Source organism: Moschus berezovskii, chromosome 16 (assembly GCF_049115385.1).
Source record: "Moschus berezovskii isolate FMDL1 chromosome 16, NW_MosBer_1.0, whole genome shotgun sequence".
Lineage (NCBI taxonomy): Eukaryota > Metazoa > Chordata > Mammalia > Artiodactyla > Moschidae > Moschus > Moschus berezovskii.
This window is the reverse complement of record NC_142475.1, coordinates 5530227-5548099: the sequence shown is the minus strand read 5'-3', so window position 1 is coordinate 5548099 and position 17873 is coordinate 5530227. Positions and strand designations below refer to the sequence as shown.

The 17873-nt window shown below is 41.8% G+C and overlaps 1 protein-coding gene across 1 annotated transcript in view; it reads left to right on the top strand.

Moving 5' to 3' along the window:
* SLC7A13 (solute carrier family 7 member 13) overlaps nucleotides 1–17873 on the top strand; it is a 116862-nt gene that overhangs the window by 88183 nt on the left and 10806 nt on the right. Inside the window, 2 exon segments of the mRNA XM_088844645.1 lie at nucleotides 10299–10340; nucleotides 10343–10429. Of these exon segments, the coding sequence (XP_088700771.1) occupies nucleotides 10299–10340; nucleotides 10343–10429 (129 nt within the window).

Below are 17873 nucleotides of genomic sequence, written 5' to 3'. Positions count from 1 at the left end.
TGGAATGATTTCAACTTTTTTGAATTTACCAAGGCTAGATTTATGGCCCAGGATGTGATCTATCCTGGAAAAGGTTCCATGTGCACTTGAGAAAAAGGTGAAATTCATTGTTTTGGGGTGAAATGTCCTATAGATATCAATTAGGTCTAACTGGTCTATTGTATCATTTAAAGATTGTGTTTCCTTGTTAATTTTCTGTTTAGTTGATCTATCCATAGATGTAAGTGGGGTATTAAAATCTCCCACTATTATTGCATTATTGTTAATTTCCCCTTTCATACTTGTTAGTAATTGTCTTACATATTGCGGTGCTCCTATGTTGGGTGCATAAATATTTATAATTGTTATATCTTCATCTTGGATTGATCCTTTGATCATTATGTAGTTTCCTTCTTTGTCTCTTTTCACAGCCTTTGTTTTAAAGTCTAGTTTATCTGATATGAGTATTGCTACTCCTGCTTTCTTTTGGTCTCTATTTGCATGGAATATCTTTTTCCAGCCCTTCACTTTCAGTCTGTATGTGTCCCTCGTTTTGAGGTGGGTCTCTTGCAGACAACATATATGGGGGTCTTGTTCTTGTATCCATTCAGCCAGCCTTTGTCTTTTGGTTGGGGCATTCAACCCATTTACGTTTAAGGTAATTATTGATAAGTACGATCCCGTAGCCATTTTCTTTATTGCTTTGGGTTCAAGTTTATACACCCTTTCTGTGTTTCCTGTCTAGAAAAGATCCTTTAGCATTTGTTGGAGAGCTGGTTTGGTAATTCTGAATTCTCTCAGCTTTTGCTTGTCTGTAAAGCTTTTGATTTCTCCTTCATATTTGAATGAGATCCTTGCTGGGTACAGTAGTCTGGGCTGTAGGTTATTTTCTTTCATCACTTTAAGTATGTCTTGCCATTCCCTCCTGGCCTGAAGAGTTTCTGTTGAAAGATCAGCTGTTATCCTTATGGGAATCCCCTTGTGTGTTATTTGCTGTTTTTCCCTTGCTGCTTTTAATATTTGTTCTTTGTGTTTGATCTTTGTTAATTTGATTAATATGTGTCTATACCCAGTTGTGGATGTGACCAGTGATAGAAGCAAGGTCCGGTGCTGTAAAGAGCAATATTGCATAGGAACCTGGAATGTTAGGTCCATGAATCAAGGCAAATTGGAAGTGGTCAAACAGGAGATGGCAAGAGTGAACGTCGACATTCTAGGAATCAGTGAACTAAAATGGACTGGAATGGGTGAATTTAACTCAGATGACCATTATATCTATTACTGTGGGCAGGAATCTCTTAGAAGAAATGGAGTAGCCATCATGGTGAACAAAAGAGTCCGAAATGCAGTACTTGGATGCAATCTTAAAAATGACAGGATGATTTCTGTTCGTTTCCAAGGCAAACCATTCAATATTACAGTAATCCAGGCCTATGCCCCAACCAGTAATGCTGAAGAAGCTGAAGTTAATCGGTTCTATGAAGACCTACAAGACCTTTTAGAACTAACACCCAAAAAAGATGTCCTTTTCGTTCTAGGGGACTGGAATGCAAAAGTAGGAAGTCAAGAAACACCTGGAGTAACTGGCAAATTTGGCCTTGGAGCACGGAATGAAGCAGGGCAAAGGCTAATAGAGTTTTGTCAAGAGAATTCACTGGTCATAGCAAACACCCTCTTCCAACAACACAAGAGAAGACTCTACACATGGACATCACCAGATGGTCAACACCGAAATCAGATTGATTATATTCTTTGTAGCCAAAGATGGAGAAGCTGTATACAGTTAGCAAAAACAAGACCAGGAGCTGACTGTGGCTCAGATCATGAACTCCTTATTGCGAAGTTCAGACTGAAATTGAAGAAAGTAGGGAAAACCACTAGACCATTCAGATATGACCTCAATCAAATCCCTTATGATTATACAGTGGAAGTGAGAAATAGATTTAAGGGACTAGATCTGATAGATAGAGTGCCTGATGAACTCTGGATGGAGGTTCGTGACATTGTACAGGAGACAGGGAACAAGACCATCCCCATGGAAAAGAAATGCAAAAGAGCGAAATGGCTGTCTGAGGAGGCCTTACAAATAACTGTGAAAAGAAGAGAAGCGAAAAGCAAAGGAGAAAAGGAAAGATATAAGCATCTGAATGCAGAGTTCCAAAGAATAGCAAGGAGAGATAAGAAAGACTTCCTCAGTGATCAATGCAAAGAAATAGAGGAAAACAACAGAATAGGAAAAACAAGAGACCTCTTCAAGAAAATTAGAGATTCCAAGGGAACATTTCATGCAAAGATGGGCTCGATAAAGGACAGAAATGGTATGGACCTAACAGAAGCAGAAGATATTAAGAAGAGGTGGCAAGAATACACAGAAGAACTGTACAAAAAAGATCTTCCCGACCAAGATAGTCATGATAACGTGATCACTGACCTAGAGCCAGACATCTTGGAATGTGAAGTCAAGTGGGCCTTAGAAAGCATCACTACTAACAAAGCTAGTGGAGGTGATGGAATTCCAGTTGAGCTATTACAAGTCTTGAAAGATGATGCTGTGAAAGTGCTGCACTCAATATGCCAGCAGATTTGGAAAACTCAGCAGTGGCCACAGGACTGGAAGAGGTCAGTCTTCATTCCAATCCCAAAGAAAGGCAATGCCAAAGAATGCTCAAACTACCGGACAATTGCCCTCATCTCACACGCTAGCAAAGTCATGCTCAAAATTCTCCAAGCCAGGCTTCAGCAATATGTAAACCGTGAACTCCCAGATGTTCAAGCAGGTTTTAGAAAAGGCAGAGGCACCAGAGATCAAATTGCCAACATCCGCTGGATCATGGAGAAAGCAAGAGAGTTTCAGAAAAACATCTATTTCTGCTTCATTGACTATGCCAAAGCCTTTGACTGTGTGGATCACAATAAACTGTGGAACATTCTGAAAGAGATGGGCATACCAGACCACCTGACCTGCCTCTTGAGAAACCTGTATGCAGGTCAGGAAGCAACAGTTAGAACTGGACATGGAACAACAGACTGGTTCCAAATAGGAAAAGGTGTACGTCAAGGTTGTATATTGTCACCTTGCTTATTTAACTTATATGCAGAGTACATCATGAGGAACGCTGGGCTGGAAGAAGCACAAGCTGGAGTCAAGATTGCTGGGAGAAATATCAATAACCTCAGATATGCAGATGACACTACCCTTATGGCAGAAAGTGAAGAGGGACTCAAAAGCCTCTTGAGGAAAGTGAAAGAGGAGAGTGAAAAGGTTGGTTTGAAGCTCAACATTCAGAAAACAAAGATCATGGCATCTGGTCCCATCACTTCATGGGAAATAGATGGAAAAACAGTGGAAACAGTGTCAGACTTTGTTTTTTTGGGCTCCAAAATCACTGCAGATGCTGATTGCAGCCATGAAATTAAAAGACGCTTGCTCCTTGGAAGGAAAGTTATGACCAACCTTGATAGTATATTAAAAAGCAGAGACATTACTTTGCCAACCAAGGTCCGTCTAGTCAAGGCAATGGTTTTTCCCGTGGTCATGTATGGTTGTGAGAGTTGGACTGTGAAGAAGGCTGATCGCCGAAGAATCGATGCTTTTGAACTGTGGTGTTGGAGAAGACTCTTGAGAGTCCCTTATACTGCAAGGAGATCCAACCAGTCCATTCTAAAGGAGATCAATCCTGGATGTTCATTGGAGGGACTGATGCTAAAGCTGAAACTGCAATACTTTGGCCACCTCATGCGACGAGTTGACTCACTGGAAAAGACTCTGATGCTGGGAAAGGTTGGGGGCGGGAGGAGAAGGGGACGACGGAGAATGAGATGGCTGGATGGCATCACCGACTCTGTGGACATGAGTTTGAGTGTACTCCGGGAGTTGGTGATGGACAGGGAGGCCTGGCGTGCTGTGATTCATGGGGTCGCGGAGAGTCGGACACGACTGAGCGACTGAACTGAACTGAACTGAACTGAGGAGTATTTCACCTTGGGTTTATCCTGTTGGGGACTCTCTGGGTTTCTTGGACTTGGGTGATTATTTCTTTCCCTATTTTAGGGAAGTTTTCAACTATTATCTCCTCAAGTATTCTCTCATGGTCTTTCTTTTTGTCTTCTTCTTCTGGGATTCCTATGATTCGAATGTTGGAGCGTTTAACATTGTCCCAGAGGTCTCTAATATTGTTCTCATTTCTTTTAATTTGTTTTTCTTTTTTCCTCTATGTTTCATTTATTTCTACAATTCTATCTTCTAGCTCACTTATCCTGTCTTCTGCCTCTGTTATTCTACTGTTTGTTCCCTCCAGAGTGTTTCTGATCTCATCTATTGTATTATTCATTGTATATTGGCTCTTTTTTATTTCCTCTAAGTCCTTATTAAACCTTTCTTCCATCTTCTCAATCCTTTTCTCCAGGTTATTTATCTGTAACTCCATTTTGCTTTCAAGATTTTGAATCATTTTCACCACCAAAATTCGAAATTCTTTTTCATGTAGATTCCCTATTTCTTCCTCTTCTGTTTGTGTTGGTGGGCATTTATCTTGTTCCTTTACTTGCTGGGTATTTCTCTGCTTCTTCATTTTGCTTATAATGCTTTGCTTGGGGTGGCCTTTCCCTCTTCTGGCCGTTTGTGGAGTTCTCTTTATTATGTAGTTTCCTTGCTGTGTGTGGGGTTGGACAGGTGACTTGTCAAGGTTCTCTGGTTATGGAAGCCTGTGTCGGTGTTCTGGTGGGTAGAGCTGGATTTGTTCTCTCTGGAGTGCAATGAAGTGTCCAGTAATGAGTTATGAGATGTCAGTGGGTTTGGAGTGACTTTGGGCAGCCTGTATATTGAAGCTCAGGGCTAGTTTCCTGTGTTACTGGAGAATTTGCGTGGTATGTCTTGCTCTGGAACTTGTTGACCCTTGGGTGGTGCTTGGTTTTAGTGTAGGTATGGAGACGTTTGATGAGCTCCTATCGATTAATGTTCCCTGGAGTCAGGACTTCTCTGGTGTTCTCAGGATTCGGGCTTAAGCCTCTTGCCTCTGGTTTTTGGTCTTATTCTTGGAGTAGTCTCTAGACGTCTCTATCTGTCATTTCCAAGGTGGTTCCCTCTGTTTTAGCTTCTGTCTGCTGGTCTCTTCAGTGTCTAATTTCCGCCCTGGTACTAGGGGGTGGGTGGACACTTTTTAAGGCTCAGTTGTTCAGTCCTGTTCTGGGAAGGGAGGAACGCTGCAGTTGATTATCTCTGGCGTCTGTGGGGAGTGCTCGCAGCGTCTCGGCCACACTGGGTTTGCCCCCGCTCACAGCACATATGCTGTCCCAGTCTACACTGCACAGGCTCTAGGTTGCTCTGCCGGGAATGGTCTGTATGCACTTCCCAGGTCTGAGCGGCTCAAGTTCAGGTTCTCAGGTACTCCACAAAGGCGCAGACTTGGTTGGGCCTGCGTTTTGTGCCTTCCCCGGTCCGAGCAGCTCAGGGGACCAGGTGTTTGGCGAGCGCGGTCTCTGCGACTTATCGCCTCCCCAGTCCCCGCCACTCAGTTTTCTGGGTGTACGACCGGCGAACCTTCTCAGGGGGATATCGACCAGCCCGAGCCCAAGAAGTTTGTATCGGATGCCTTTCTGGGGCCGCGGTTGCCCGCTCCGGCTCTGGCTGCGCTCCCTGCCTGTCTCGGCGGGGGATGGGGGATGGGCCGACCGCAGCCGGCTCGCTCTGCTCAGTCCTTTCTTCTGTGAGCGGGGCTGGCCGAGTCATAGGTTAGAGCTTTCCGCCTTTTCGTGGGGAAGCTATCCCACAGTCTGCTTTGCTCTCCCCAGTTCTCTCAAATTGTTCTCGCGGCATTCAAGCCCAGTCCTCTCTCTAAGCAGTTCAGCCGGCTCCTCCAGCATTGAATTTAAAATTGAGATATTGAGAAAAGAAAACTATGAGAGATCGGTGTTTGATAATTAAACGGGCCACTGCCGTTTGAGAGGATAATGAGCAAAGCTTTCCTCTCTCACATTGTCTCTTTCTCTTTTAAGAACAGAAATCGTTGGCTTCTATTTGTGCCAATTCCATCTTGTTTCTTTGCCAATGGTGTTTCATTGCTAGACGACTCTGCTGTGAACAAATTAACAAAATTTGCTAACCTATTATGGAACTCTTCAAAACCAGCGAGCAGTAAACAAAAGCTGGAGGAATTTGGGTATATGCTGGGATTGTTAATTTACTTAATAACTTCTAAGCATAACTAAATTCTAAGTAACACTTTTACCAGTAAAATGGTAATTTGTAAGCAGCTGACTTTGCCTAATGCGGGAACATTCATCTTTTAAGTTCAAAACCAAGGATATTCACCACTTGTACAGCTATTATACTGTATATTTTATTGTAGTATACTCCTTATCTCCGATGTATCAATCTAATACACAATGAGAAAGAGCAAAAGGCCCGGAAAGAACAGGTCATCCTGAAAGTTGCCCTTTTGCTTGCTCAAAAGCTTTAACTAATAACTCTTGTCATTAATAACTTATTAAGTGCTAGGTATTTGATTGGACTTTTTTTGTCTCTATATTTTCCGATTACTCCCGATATACAGGTAAGGAAATCGGAAGCTTGACGGTCAGTAAATCATCCAGAAGCCCGTGGGAGTGAGTGGCTGCGGCAGCGCCGCACGAGAGCTTTGCAAGTCTGTCTTTAGTCAGCCCGTATCGGTGTGCGCCAGGGACGGGATGTTCAGCCCCCGGGTGGGTGTAGATGGGAGGCGTTGGATATCTGTCAAAGGACAAATATTTATCAGTCAGAGCTTTTGGCTTTAAGTAACAGAAACTCTCACACATTAGCTTAAACAAGCAAAAGGAAACGGGCTGGAAGAACAATGCTGTATTTCAAGGAAGACCTGAGCAACCAGTCTTCAGGAACAACAGAAATTAAGGAAGCTCTAGGACTTAAAAATTAAAGTTACCAGTTGCCTATTATGCAAACACTGAGTGCTTTTTTCTGGGTTCTCTCAGCTTTGTAGACATATGGTTCAACTCTTTGCAAGAAATCTTGTGTCCTGGCAATGACAGGCTTCCAGGGAGTCAGAGGTCTGAGCGGTCTACCTCTTACCAGGGCACAGAGTCACACTGTGTACACGTAGCTGTAATGTTCAGTTCTTTATGTCAGGGAGAGTTCTCAGAAAATGGTAAGACTGGGGAAAATGGTGTCATAAACGGGACAATATTTGGAATAAGACTATCCTGGAAAATCATTATATATATAAATACTAAATCATGATCTCTTTTCTGCAGTGAATGTTGGTGTAAAGGAAAGGTGAGGACCCACAGGGAAAGGTACTTCTGACTGATTCTTTTACTCTTTTCACAGATGCTATGCGAATGTATAACAGGACAATTTTGTTGGCCTAGGAGAGTTTCGATAGACAGAGTGCCTGACGAACTATGGATGGAGGTTCGTGACATTGTACAAGAAGCTGTGACCGAAACCATCCCCAAGAAGAAGAAATGCAAGAAGGCAAAATGGTCACTGGAAAAGACTGTGATGCTGGGAAAGGTTGGGGGCGGGAGGAGAAGGGGACGACAGAGAATGAGATGGCTGGATGGCATCTCCGACTCTGTGGACATGAATTTGAGTGAACTCCGGGGGTTGGTGATGGACAGGGAGGCCTGGCGTGCTGTGATTCATGGGGTCGCGGAGAGTCGGACACGACTGAGCGACTGAACTGAACTGAACTGAACTGAGGAGGCCTTCCGAATAGCTGAGAAAAGAAGAGAAGCAAGAGGCAAAGGAGAAAAGGAGAGATAGACCCATGTGAATGCAGAGCTCCAAAGAATAGCAAGGAGATGTGAGAAAGCTTTCCTCAGGGATCAATGCAAAGAAATAAAGGGAAACAACAGAACGGGAAAGACTAGAGATCTCTTCAAGAAAATGAGAGATACCAAGGGAACTATGCATATGAGATGGGCACAATAAAGGACAGAAATGGTAAGGACCTAACAGAAGCAGAAGAGATCAAGAAGAGGTGGCAGGAATACACAGAAGACCTGTACAAAGAACATCTTAATGACCCAGATAACTGTGATGGTGTGGTCACTCACCTAGAGCCAGACATCTTGCAGTGTGAAGTCAAGTGGGGCTTAGGAAGCATTACTATGGACAAAGCTAGCAGAGGTGATGGAATTCCAGCTGAACTATTTCAAATCCTAAAAGATGATGCTGTTGAAGTGCTGCACTCAGTATACCAGCAAATTTGGAAAACTCAGCAGTGGCCACAGGACCGGAAAGGTCAGTTTTCATTCCAATCCCAAAGAAAGGCAATGCCAAACAATGTTCAAACTACCACACAATTGCATCATTTCACATGCTAGCAAAGTAATGCCCAAAGTAGGTTCACTTTGAGGTAGGTTTCAACAGTATGTGAACTGAGAACTTCCAGATGTACAACCTGGATTTAGAAAAGGCAGAAGAATCATCCATTGGATCAGAGAAAAAGCAAATGAATTCCAGAAAAAAAACCTACTTCTGCTTCAGTGACTATGCTAAAGTCTTTGACTGTGTGGATCACAACAAACTGGAAAATTCTTAAAGAGATGGGAATACCAGATCACTCTACCTACCTCCTGAGACACCTGTATGCAATTTAAGAAGCAACAGTTAGAACTGGACATGGAACAATGGACTAGTTCAAAATTGGAAAGGGAGTATGTCAAGGCTGTTTATTGTCACCCTGCTTATTTAACTTATATGCAGAGTACATCATGCAAAATCCTGGGCTGGATGAAGCACAAGTTGGAGTCAAGACTGCCAGAAGTATCAGTAACCTCAGATATGCAGATGGTACCACCCTAATGGCAGAAAGCGAAGAGGAACTAAAGAACCTGTTGATGAAAGTGAAAGAGGAGAGTGAAAAGCTGGCATTTTTAAAACTCAGCCTTTGGAAAACTAAGATCATGGCATCATGGCAAATAGTTAGAGAAAAAATTGAAACAGTGACAGACTTTCTTTTCTTGGGCTCCAAAGTCACTGCAGATGGTGACTGCAGACATGAAATTAAGAGATGCTTGCTCCTTGGAAGAAAAACCGTGACAAGCCTAGACAGGGCTTTAAAAAGCAGAGACGTCACTTTGCTGACAAGGTCTGTCGAGTCGAAGCTATGGTTTTTCCAGTTGTCATAGATGGATGTGGTGAGAGTTGAACCATGAAGAAGGCTGAGGGCTGAAGAATTGATTCCTTTGAATGTGGGGCTGGAGGAGACTCTTGAGAGTCCCTTGGACTGCAAGGAGATCCAACCAGTCAATCCTAAAGGAGATCAACCCTGAATATTCATTGGAAGGACTGATGCTTAAGCTGAAACTCCAGTACTTTGGCCTCCTGATGTAAAGAGCTGACTCACTGGAGGAGACTCTGATCCTGGGAAAGATTGAAGGTGGGAGGAGAATGAGGCAACAGAGTGGCAACCGACATGGGTTTGAGCAGAGTCCAGAGACAGCGGCGGACAGGGGAGCCTGGGGAGCTGCAGTCCACGGGGTCTCGGAGCTGGACACGGCTGAGCGGCTGGACAACAAGGGGAGGGCTGGCTCCTGTCTTCCCGGAAGAAACTGTGATTGCTGAAGGCAGGGAGTGCCAACTAGGCAACTAGAGAAGGCAGAGAGAAGGGACTGAGGGCAACAGGGAGTCCGTTTTTGAGGAACTGAAAGAAAGCTGGTGTGCCTGTGACGCAGATCGCACAAGGGACCGTCAAATTGTCATAGACTGTATTTTCACAGCCCTTTCTCTTTTATATGGACACTTACCACAGTCCCTATTTCAACTCCTCTTTATGTGATTATTGAGTTAATTGAAGCTCCTCTTCTCATAATCTTAAGGTAATGAACATATGTTTTAAAATGAGTAACAGATTCAAGGAATGAAAGGAAATCTGGGGGAAAATGAGGAACAGGAAATGGCAGAGGTTGAGCTTCCTGTTTGTTTTTGCTTACCACTGTATTCCCACAGCTCACACTCAGCGGCTAGTACCCAGCAGAGAAGCCTGAAGACACAGGGGGACTCTGAACCCACAGGCTCTTAGGGCTCAGCTTCCATTTTCATTCTTGTGACTTTAATTCAGAAATTTTACCATATATGGGGGAAATGAAGACATTTTCCCCTTTGTTCACTCAGCACCAAGCTCTGAAGGGAGCGGGTGTGTGTAGCAGTTACTATTGTGGGTGTTTGTGCATATTAGTGTGTGTGTGTGTGTGTGTGTGGTAGTGGCCCTGGTGAATAGGAAGAATGCAGCCCAACACTTGGCACATGGAACAATTTTAAAGATACTTTTAAGACATAAGATTTACCCGTTGTGATTTTGTTCTTTTACATCTTTCAGAGAAGCTCAAGAAACCCAGAAAGACAATTCTAAAGTACATATTCCTGCATTCCCTCTGTTAACTCTTGTTTATTTACTGGTTAACATTTCCTACCTGACTGTTCTGACACCCAAGGAAATTCTCTTTTCAGGTTTGTACATAAATTGCTAAGACAATAAATAATAATAAATATAGCATATGTAAGTATCCCTTTACCAGTTGGAACTGTTGTTTGCTTTTCACTATTTTATAGAGAATCTATTGTAATTTTTGAAGATAACAGAGGGGACAAGAGTATGGTTTGGTTAAGAAAAGAGTTTCACATGTAAGCATGGTAATATGATTTTTGTTAATATGGAAAAGTATACATAATGCTGGCATATGATGCAGACTGATTCAATGTTAGCATTCTTTTCATGATCTCATATCAGCAGGGTGATGCTGTGTAATCAGATCTTAAATCTACTAAAACTTGGACAATGTGAATTTTCCAAATATTCTTCTAGGTGACATAAAGAATGATAAACTTGAAAGATAAGACATTAGCAATTAAAATAATAGATGCTAATGGATGCTAATGTATATAATTAATATGATAAATATTAATAGGTAATATAATGTCATTACTTATCATAAATAACTCTAAAATATATGGTGGCAAAAGGCCCTGAACACATTGGAAATTTGACTAAAAGGTAACTGTTTGATATCCCTAATTGTAGAATAAAAAATAAGAAAATCTTAAGGAAATAAAACATATATTTAAAAATGAGCAACAGATTTAAGGAATGAAAGGAAATCTGAGGAACAGGAAATGTGAGAGACTAGCAATTTCCTCAAACCAGCGTTAGACTTTGTAACCACCTTCTGCGATAAGCTATCAGCCAGTCCCTTTGGGACTAATCTCTTTTGAGTTGTTATCACTGCTTTGGTAAATCTTTGGGTCACTGGAAATAAACCTGGGGAGGTTTAATATAAAAGTCCTAACACACTCTGCCTGAGGTCTTAAGTTCCTGCCATGTAGGAAGTTGCCATATACATAATATCAGTGTTGATTCACAGTGGTCTAGCTGTCTTTGGGAGCTGCATGCTAGAAATAATCAAGATTCTGAGAATTTGTAAGAACAACCTGACTGCTAAATTGGATAAAAGCAAGTAGCGTGTTAGTTGCTCAGTCATGTCTGACTCTTTGCAACACCATGGACCATAGCCTGCCAGGCTCCTCTGTCCATGGAATTCTCCAGGCAAGAATGCTGGAGTGGGTTGCCATTCCTTTCTCTAGGGGATCTTCCCGACCCAGGGATCAAATCCAGGTCTCTTGCATTGCAGGTGGATTCTTTACCATCTGAGCCAACAGGGAAGCCCTCTACTTTGATTATGTAGAAAATAAATTTATAAAGCTAGCTATAGATGTGGTCAGGGCTGTTGGTCAGCTGGCTAGCTATAATGGTTCACTGAAGCTGACATCTGTTATGGCCAGTCATAATGATTGTGAAAAATAATGAATATCTCTTCTCAGTTGTCATAACAGTTGCAACATTTTTGTGGGTCGTATAGTAATTTTGGTATGTGTGGAAGACTCATAAAGTGTTTTAACTATATTTGATATGATTCTTTTAGACATATCATCAGATCTTGTTTAAATTCTGAAATAATATTTTTATTGTACTATGAACTTAAATTAAGAAAAAAATCAGAGCTATACACAAAAACTGTATGTACAGAACAACCATCATCAGTTCAGTTCAGTCCAGTTCAGTCGCTCAGTCGTGTCTGACTCTCCACGACCCCATGAATCACAGCACGCCAGGCCTCCCCGTCCATCACCAACTCCCGGAGTTCACTCAAACTCAGGTCCATCGAGTCGGTAATGTCATCCAGCCATCTCATTCTCTGTCGTCCCCTTCTCCTCCTGCCCCCAATCCCTCCCAGCGTCAGGGTGTTTTCCAGTGAGTCAACTCGTCGCATGAGGTGGCCAAAGTATTGGATTTTCAGGTTTAACATCAGTCCTTCCAATGAACACCCAGGACTGATCTCCTCTAGAATGGACTGGTTGGATCTCCTTGCAGTCCAAGGGACTCTCAAGAGTCTTCTCCAACACCACAGTTCAAAAGCATCAATTCTTCGGCGCTCAGCTTTCTTCACAGTCCAACTCTCACATTCATACATGACCACTGGAAAAACCATAGCCTTGACTAGATGGACTTTTGTTGGCAAAGTGACGTCTCTGCTTTTTAATGTACTATCTAGGTTGGTCATAACTTTCCTTCCAAGGAATAAGCGTCTCTTAATTTCATGGCTGCAATCACCATCTGCAGTGATTTTGGAGCCCCAAAAAATAAAGTCTGACACTGTTTCCGCATCTTTTTGCCATGAAGTGATGGGATCGGATGCTATGATCTTTGTTTTCTGAATGTTGAGCTTTAAGCCAACTTTTTCATTCTCTTCTTTCACTTTCATCAAGAGGCTTTTTAGTTCCTCTTCACTTTCTGCCATGAAGGTGGTGTCATCTGCATACATGACTACTGGAAAACCAGTAGTTTTCAGATGTTTTGTCAGCCTTAACTGTCTGCTCATAATTAATAATAATGGACCAAAAAGTTGATTGGAAAATCCAAATGTATACATATAACTTACATGCTATATATATGGCAATCTGAGTGAACCTATTGTTAAGGCATCGTCAAAGTCAGAATCTGTCCATCTTTCATCTTGGGTAGCAGGTTCCCCAGAGAAGTCTTCTAATCTTAAAGTCAGGACTCTGACTTTCAGGTACTGGGAGCTGAGCTGGAGAATGGGACTACAGAGCACAGTCTCTGCAGTTAGTAATCAATGAATATAAACTCATCTCATTTTCACAGAGTACCTAGAATTTCAACTGTGCTGATATGTCCCATCAATAAATCTGCAGTCATTTGCTATGGTAGCACAGGAGCAGTTGCCTAGGGATTAAGACTAGAACTGGATTCTAGATCATTTCCACATAATCTTCTTTATTTAAGTGATATAACTGCCCGGCCCCAGTCAGACCTAATTCCATTAATTTGCATGATGCTTTTGAGCATTAATTTACATGAGCTTTTGAGCAGAGTAAGTCACCTTGTTTCTCAACTTCTCCTGCTTTAAAGACCCACATTTGTAATGCATGTTTAATGCACTTGCTTTCCAATTTACAATATTTGGGAATATTTTTCTCAAAAAAAAAAAAGCTTTTCTCTTTTCCCCCTTCCTCATGGGGTTATTTATTTGAACATTTTCTTCATTCTGGTTTTACTGGAATTGCATAAGAGTGAAGGTACCACGGTTTGGACAGAATAGTGGAGTGGGGAGCCTTGCCCTTCTCCAGGGGATCTTCCCAACCCAGGAAGCAAATCCATTGCACGCGGATTTTTTTTTTTTTTTTACCATCAGAGCCACAAGGGAAGCCCAAAAATGCTGAAGCGGGTAGCCTATACCTTCTTCAGTGGATCTTCCCCACCCAGGAGTGGAACCAGAGTCTCCTGCATTGATTTGTAAAACATGTTGCATGGCTTAACATATTTGTGGTATGTAGCTGCAGTCCATGGGGTAGATAAGGGTTGGACACGACTGAGTGACTTCACTTTCACTTTTCACTCTCATGCATTGGAGAAGGAAATGGCAACCACTCCAGCGTTCTTGCCTGGAGAATCCCAGGGACGGGGGAGCTTGGTGGGCTACCGTCTATGGGGTCTCACAGAGTTGGACACGACTGAAGTGACTAAGCAGCAGCAGCAGCAGCTGAATTTAAGAGGCTTTCCTGGTGGCTCAGATGGTAAAGAATCTGCCTGCAGTGTAGAAGACCCAGGTTTGAGCCTTGGGTTGGGAAGATCCTCTGGAGAAGGAAATGGCTACCCAGTCCAATATTCTTGGGGTTTCTCTGGTAGCTCAGATAGTAAAGAATCTGACTGAAATGCAGGAGATCCGGGTTCAATCCCTGTGTCAAGAAGATCCCCTGGAGAAGGGAATGGCAACCCCCTCCAGTATTCTTGCCTGGGAAATCCCATGGATGGAGGAGCCCGGTGGGTTACTGTCCACGGGGTTGCACAGAGTCAGACACAACCGAGTGGCTAACACACACACACACACACACACACACAGAAGAGTAGCTTAAATAGGGGCTTCGCAGGTGGCTCAGTGGCAAAGAATCTGCTTGCCAGTGTAGGAGACGCAGGAAATGGATTTGATCCCTGGGTTGGGAAGATCCCCTGGCGAAGGAAATGGCAACCCACTCTGGTATTCTTGCCTGGAGAATCCCAGGGACAGAGGAGCCTGGTGGGCTTCAGTCCTTGGGGTTTGCAAAGAGTTGGACAAGACTGAGCATGCACTCACAGCTTAAACAGATGTTTCTTCAGTCTGACATCTTAAACCTAAGACTTTTTTTAAAGTGTGTTGCAAAGATTTTTTTAAAAACAGGTAATATGTCCGTCAAGAAATCTGAATTGATCAGACTCATTATTCTGAATAAAGTTTAAAGGAAAGATGTTGAAAGACATTTGACTTGAAAATCTTTGTCTCAGTGATATAAATTGCTTTAAAACAAGAATATGATTAGTATACATTGTCTTGTTTCATGGTATAGTGTAATATTTTCTTCCTTTTAATGGCTGGCCCCATTCTCAGGCTAAATTTGGTGTTAGTTAACACGTTTATATATGGCAGACAAGGCACAACTCTACCAAGATGTCCTGTAGTCTTACCATGCTTCAGTTCCACATGCTTAGGTTAATGGTGCATTCAAAATTTCTCTCTCAGTTAAAATCTTACGGAGGATGATGTAGCTAATGGCAAGTGAGAAAATTCCTTATTACCTGGAATCTTTGAGCACTTTAATATATAAGGGAGATCCTATAGGTTGTCCCCTTCCCTTACCTGATTTTATTCAGGTAAAAGGCAAAATTACACTCATCTTCAAGGTAATGAATTATAATGGATCCTGGCTAACCTCTGTAATCTCATGCTCCTGGCCTGTGATTTGTTTAGGAGTGGGTGTGAGACCAGTTTTTGCCAACAAAATGTAAGAGAGTCCAATACAGGGCTGATGAGAAATTTTGCTCTCTCTGATAAGAAAAGAGAAGCCAGAACAATCTCTCTGTCCTTTCTTTTCTTGGATTTTATCATGTAAAGGTGGGATGCTTGAAGCTGTGCTGACTCTAGTAACCCTGATATGCAAGTCAGGAGAACACAGAGAAACGGAACACTCATCTTGTGAAGCTGGAAACATAACCAGCCCTAGAACTGCTTCCCTCCCGACTTCTTCTTGTGACTTAATTTAATACACTTATGATTCAAGATACTTTTATCGATCTACTTTAAGCCAAAAGTATTTTAACTGGAAAATTGGTAAAATGCGAGGTGCTTGGTGGGCATCAAGTGATGAAGTGGTAATCAATATCTTTAAACCTATTTTATCATTTACAAATTGCAGTTAATACTGACACTTAGGGGTTTATGAAAATTAAATGAGGTAATTTCCACTTAAAATGAGGGGGGGTGGGAAGCAGGTTCGCGAGGAAGGGGATATATACCTACGTACAGCTGATTCACTTTGTTGTACAGCAGAAACTAACACCACATTATAAAACAATTAATATTCCATAGAAAATAATACAAACATTTTATAAAGTAAAATAAGGTGCTTTTCTCAGCGTCTGGTAGCTGGTAATCTCTAAATAAATAATAGTAAACCTTATCTTAATTAAGATGTGTAACTTCTTTCATTTTAATAATTGTCTTAATAACACTCATTTTTTTGCCTAATGAGACTATATACACTTTGGAAGCAAGCCCAACCTTATGTGTATCTTTTCATGTCCAGTATGAGGCACAGGATAAATGTTCATAAAATTAATGAAACATAGCGAACACAGTAGGCACGCAATGCCTTTTTATTAAGTTAATGAATAAAAGGGTGAGTGAGTGAATTAGCGTGAATTGTCTGTCGTGTCTATTGATTACCCTAAATTGTTAGAAGGAAAGGTGACATAGTATTCAAGGAAGTTCTGTGAAAACTTTGACAGAGTTCCTCGAGAGAACACGGGATGTAAGGGCAACGTGAGCTCTATACAGAACGCTGCGCCACGTCCCTTAACGATAATGCGGTCCGCCGCATCATGGGGAAGCATCCCGGAGCTGCGCGAGTGAAATCTCTTTGAACTGTGTTAGGACAGAGCTTGTTTCTCACCCTATCTGGAATTTTATCTTAGAATCTTACAGGCTTATGCAGCATTAAATTGCATTTTATAGAATACACATTTAGCATTTTGCCATAAACAGAACTCTTTAAAACAAATGGAATGTACCAGAGAGGCTTCTAGGGAACAAGGTGTTCCTTGTAAAAGCCCATGGCCTCTTTAATTCTCTTCTCTTTCTGAACAGATAGTTCATTCTGGGCACCAAGCAGACCTCCAAATCCAATGTCATCGTCTGCTGGTCCCAATCTTATCACAACAGTTTGTATTTTTTAAAGGAAATACATAAAACTGAAAGATAATATTCTTTTTGTTTGCTCACAGGAAACAAGCATTGTGTTTTTCACTGAAAAATTCTGGCTCGCACAACCCTTGACATCACAACTGATCTCAGAGTCCATTCTTGTTTTGGAATTTTTTGGAAGTTTGATTGCAAGTTCTGTTGAAATAATGATTTAAAAAGCAAGAGCTCAAACTGTTTTTGATGCTGGTTCAACAGGATCCAAGGTACCTCAGGTCAATGTAAAGGAAATGACTTAAACCAATGATCAAACTTGTGCAATGTCCTCGAGAAAGAAGTAAATGATTTATGTCTAAATATTTTATGAACCTAAAGGCTGAATCTGAGAGAGAGGAACAGCTTTGAAAAGCCAAAGCCCTTGAAGAATTAATGGTATAGTTTCTTTGGTCACTCTTCTGGAAAGGCACTGAGAGAGTCTGGGGATGGTATCTGTGGTTAAGGGGGAAAGCCGCTAATGGGACAGTGCCACACAGTTTCTTCATCTTGTAGATGAGCTGAAAGATGACCCTTGCTGAGTCCTCAAACCCCAGTCATTGGAAGACTCACTCATCTTGTGGTCTGATGCGGAATGTCTGTTACAGATTTGTGAATCAGTGATGACAGAAAGGAGAATGTGGTTGACAGGTGGAACCTGACTGCATTGAGGAAAGTTTCAGCTGTGGTAAAACTAGTGAATGGAAGGCTTAAGCTCCAATGAGAGACAGGATTCAGTGAAAAGTCTATAAAGCAGGGTATGCAAAAAATTTGAGAATGACAGTGTCACTCTCTGTCCTGAGATGGAGATTCTGTTTGTATGTTTGACACTGATGATGGAGGTGTGCATATCTTATCCTCCTAAAATTGTTGATTAAATGAAATTATGCCCATAACAAAGACAATAATTTTCATTATATGTTAGGCAAAAGTAGCTACCAAGCAGAGGCAATTATTTAGATTGTCTTCAGATACTACTCTAAATCAGACAGCTATGATAGGAGCAAGTCAACCATTCTATCTCAGACATCCATGATTTACTGATTCTGATTTTTATAGCAAGAGAGAATGGATAAAAGAATTTGACGTGGAAAGAGAGAATCACCTTTCAT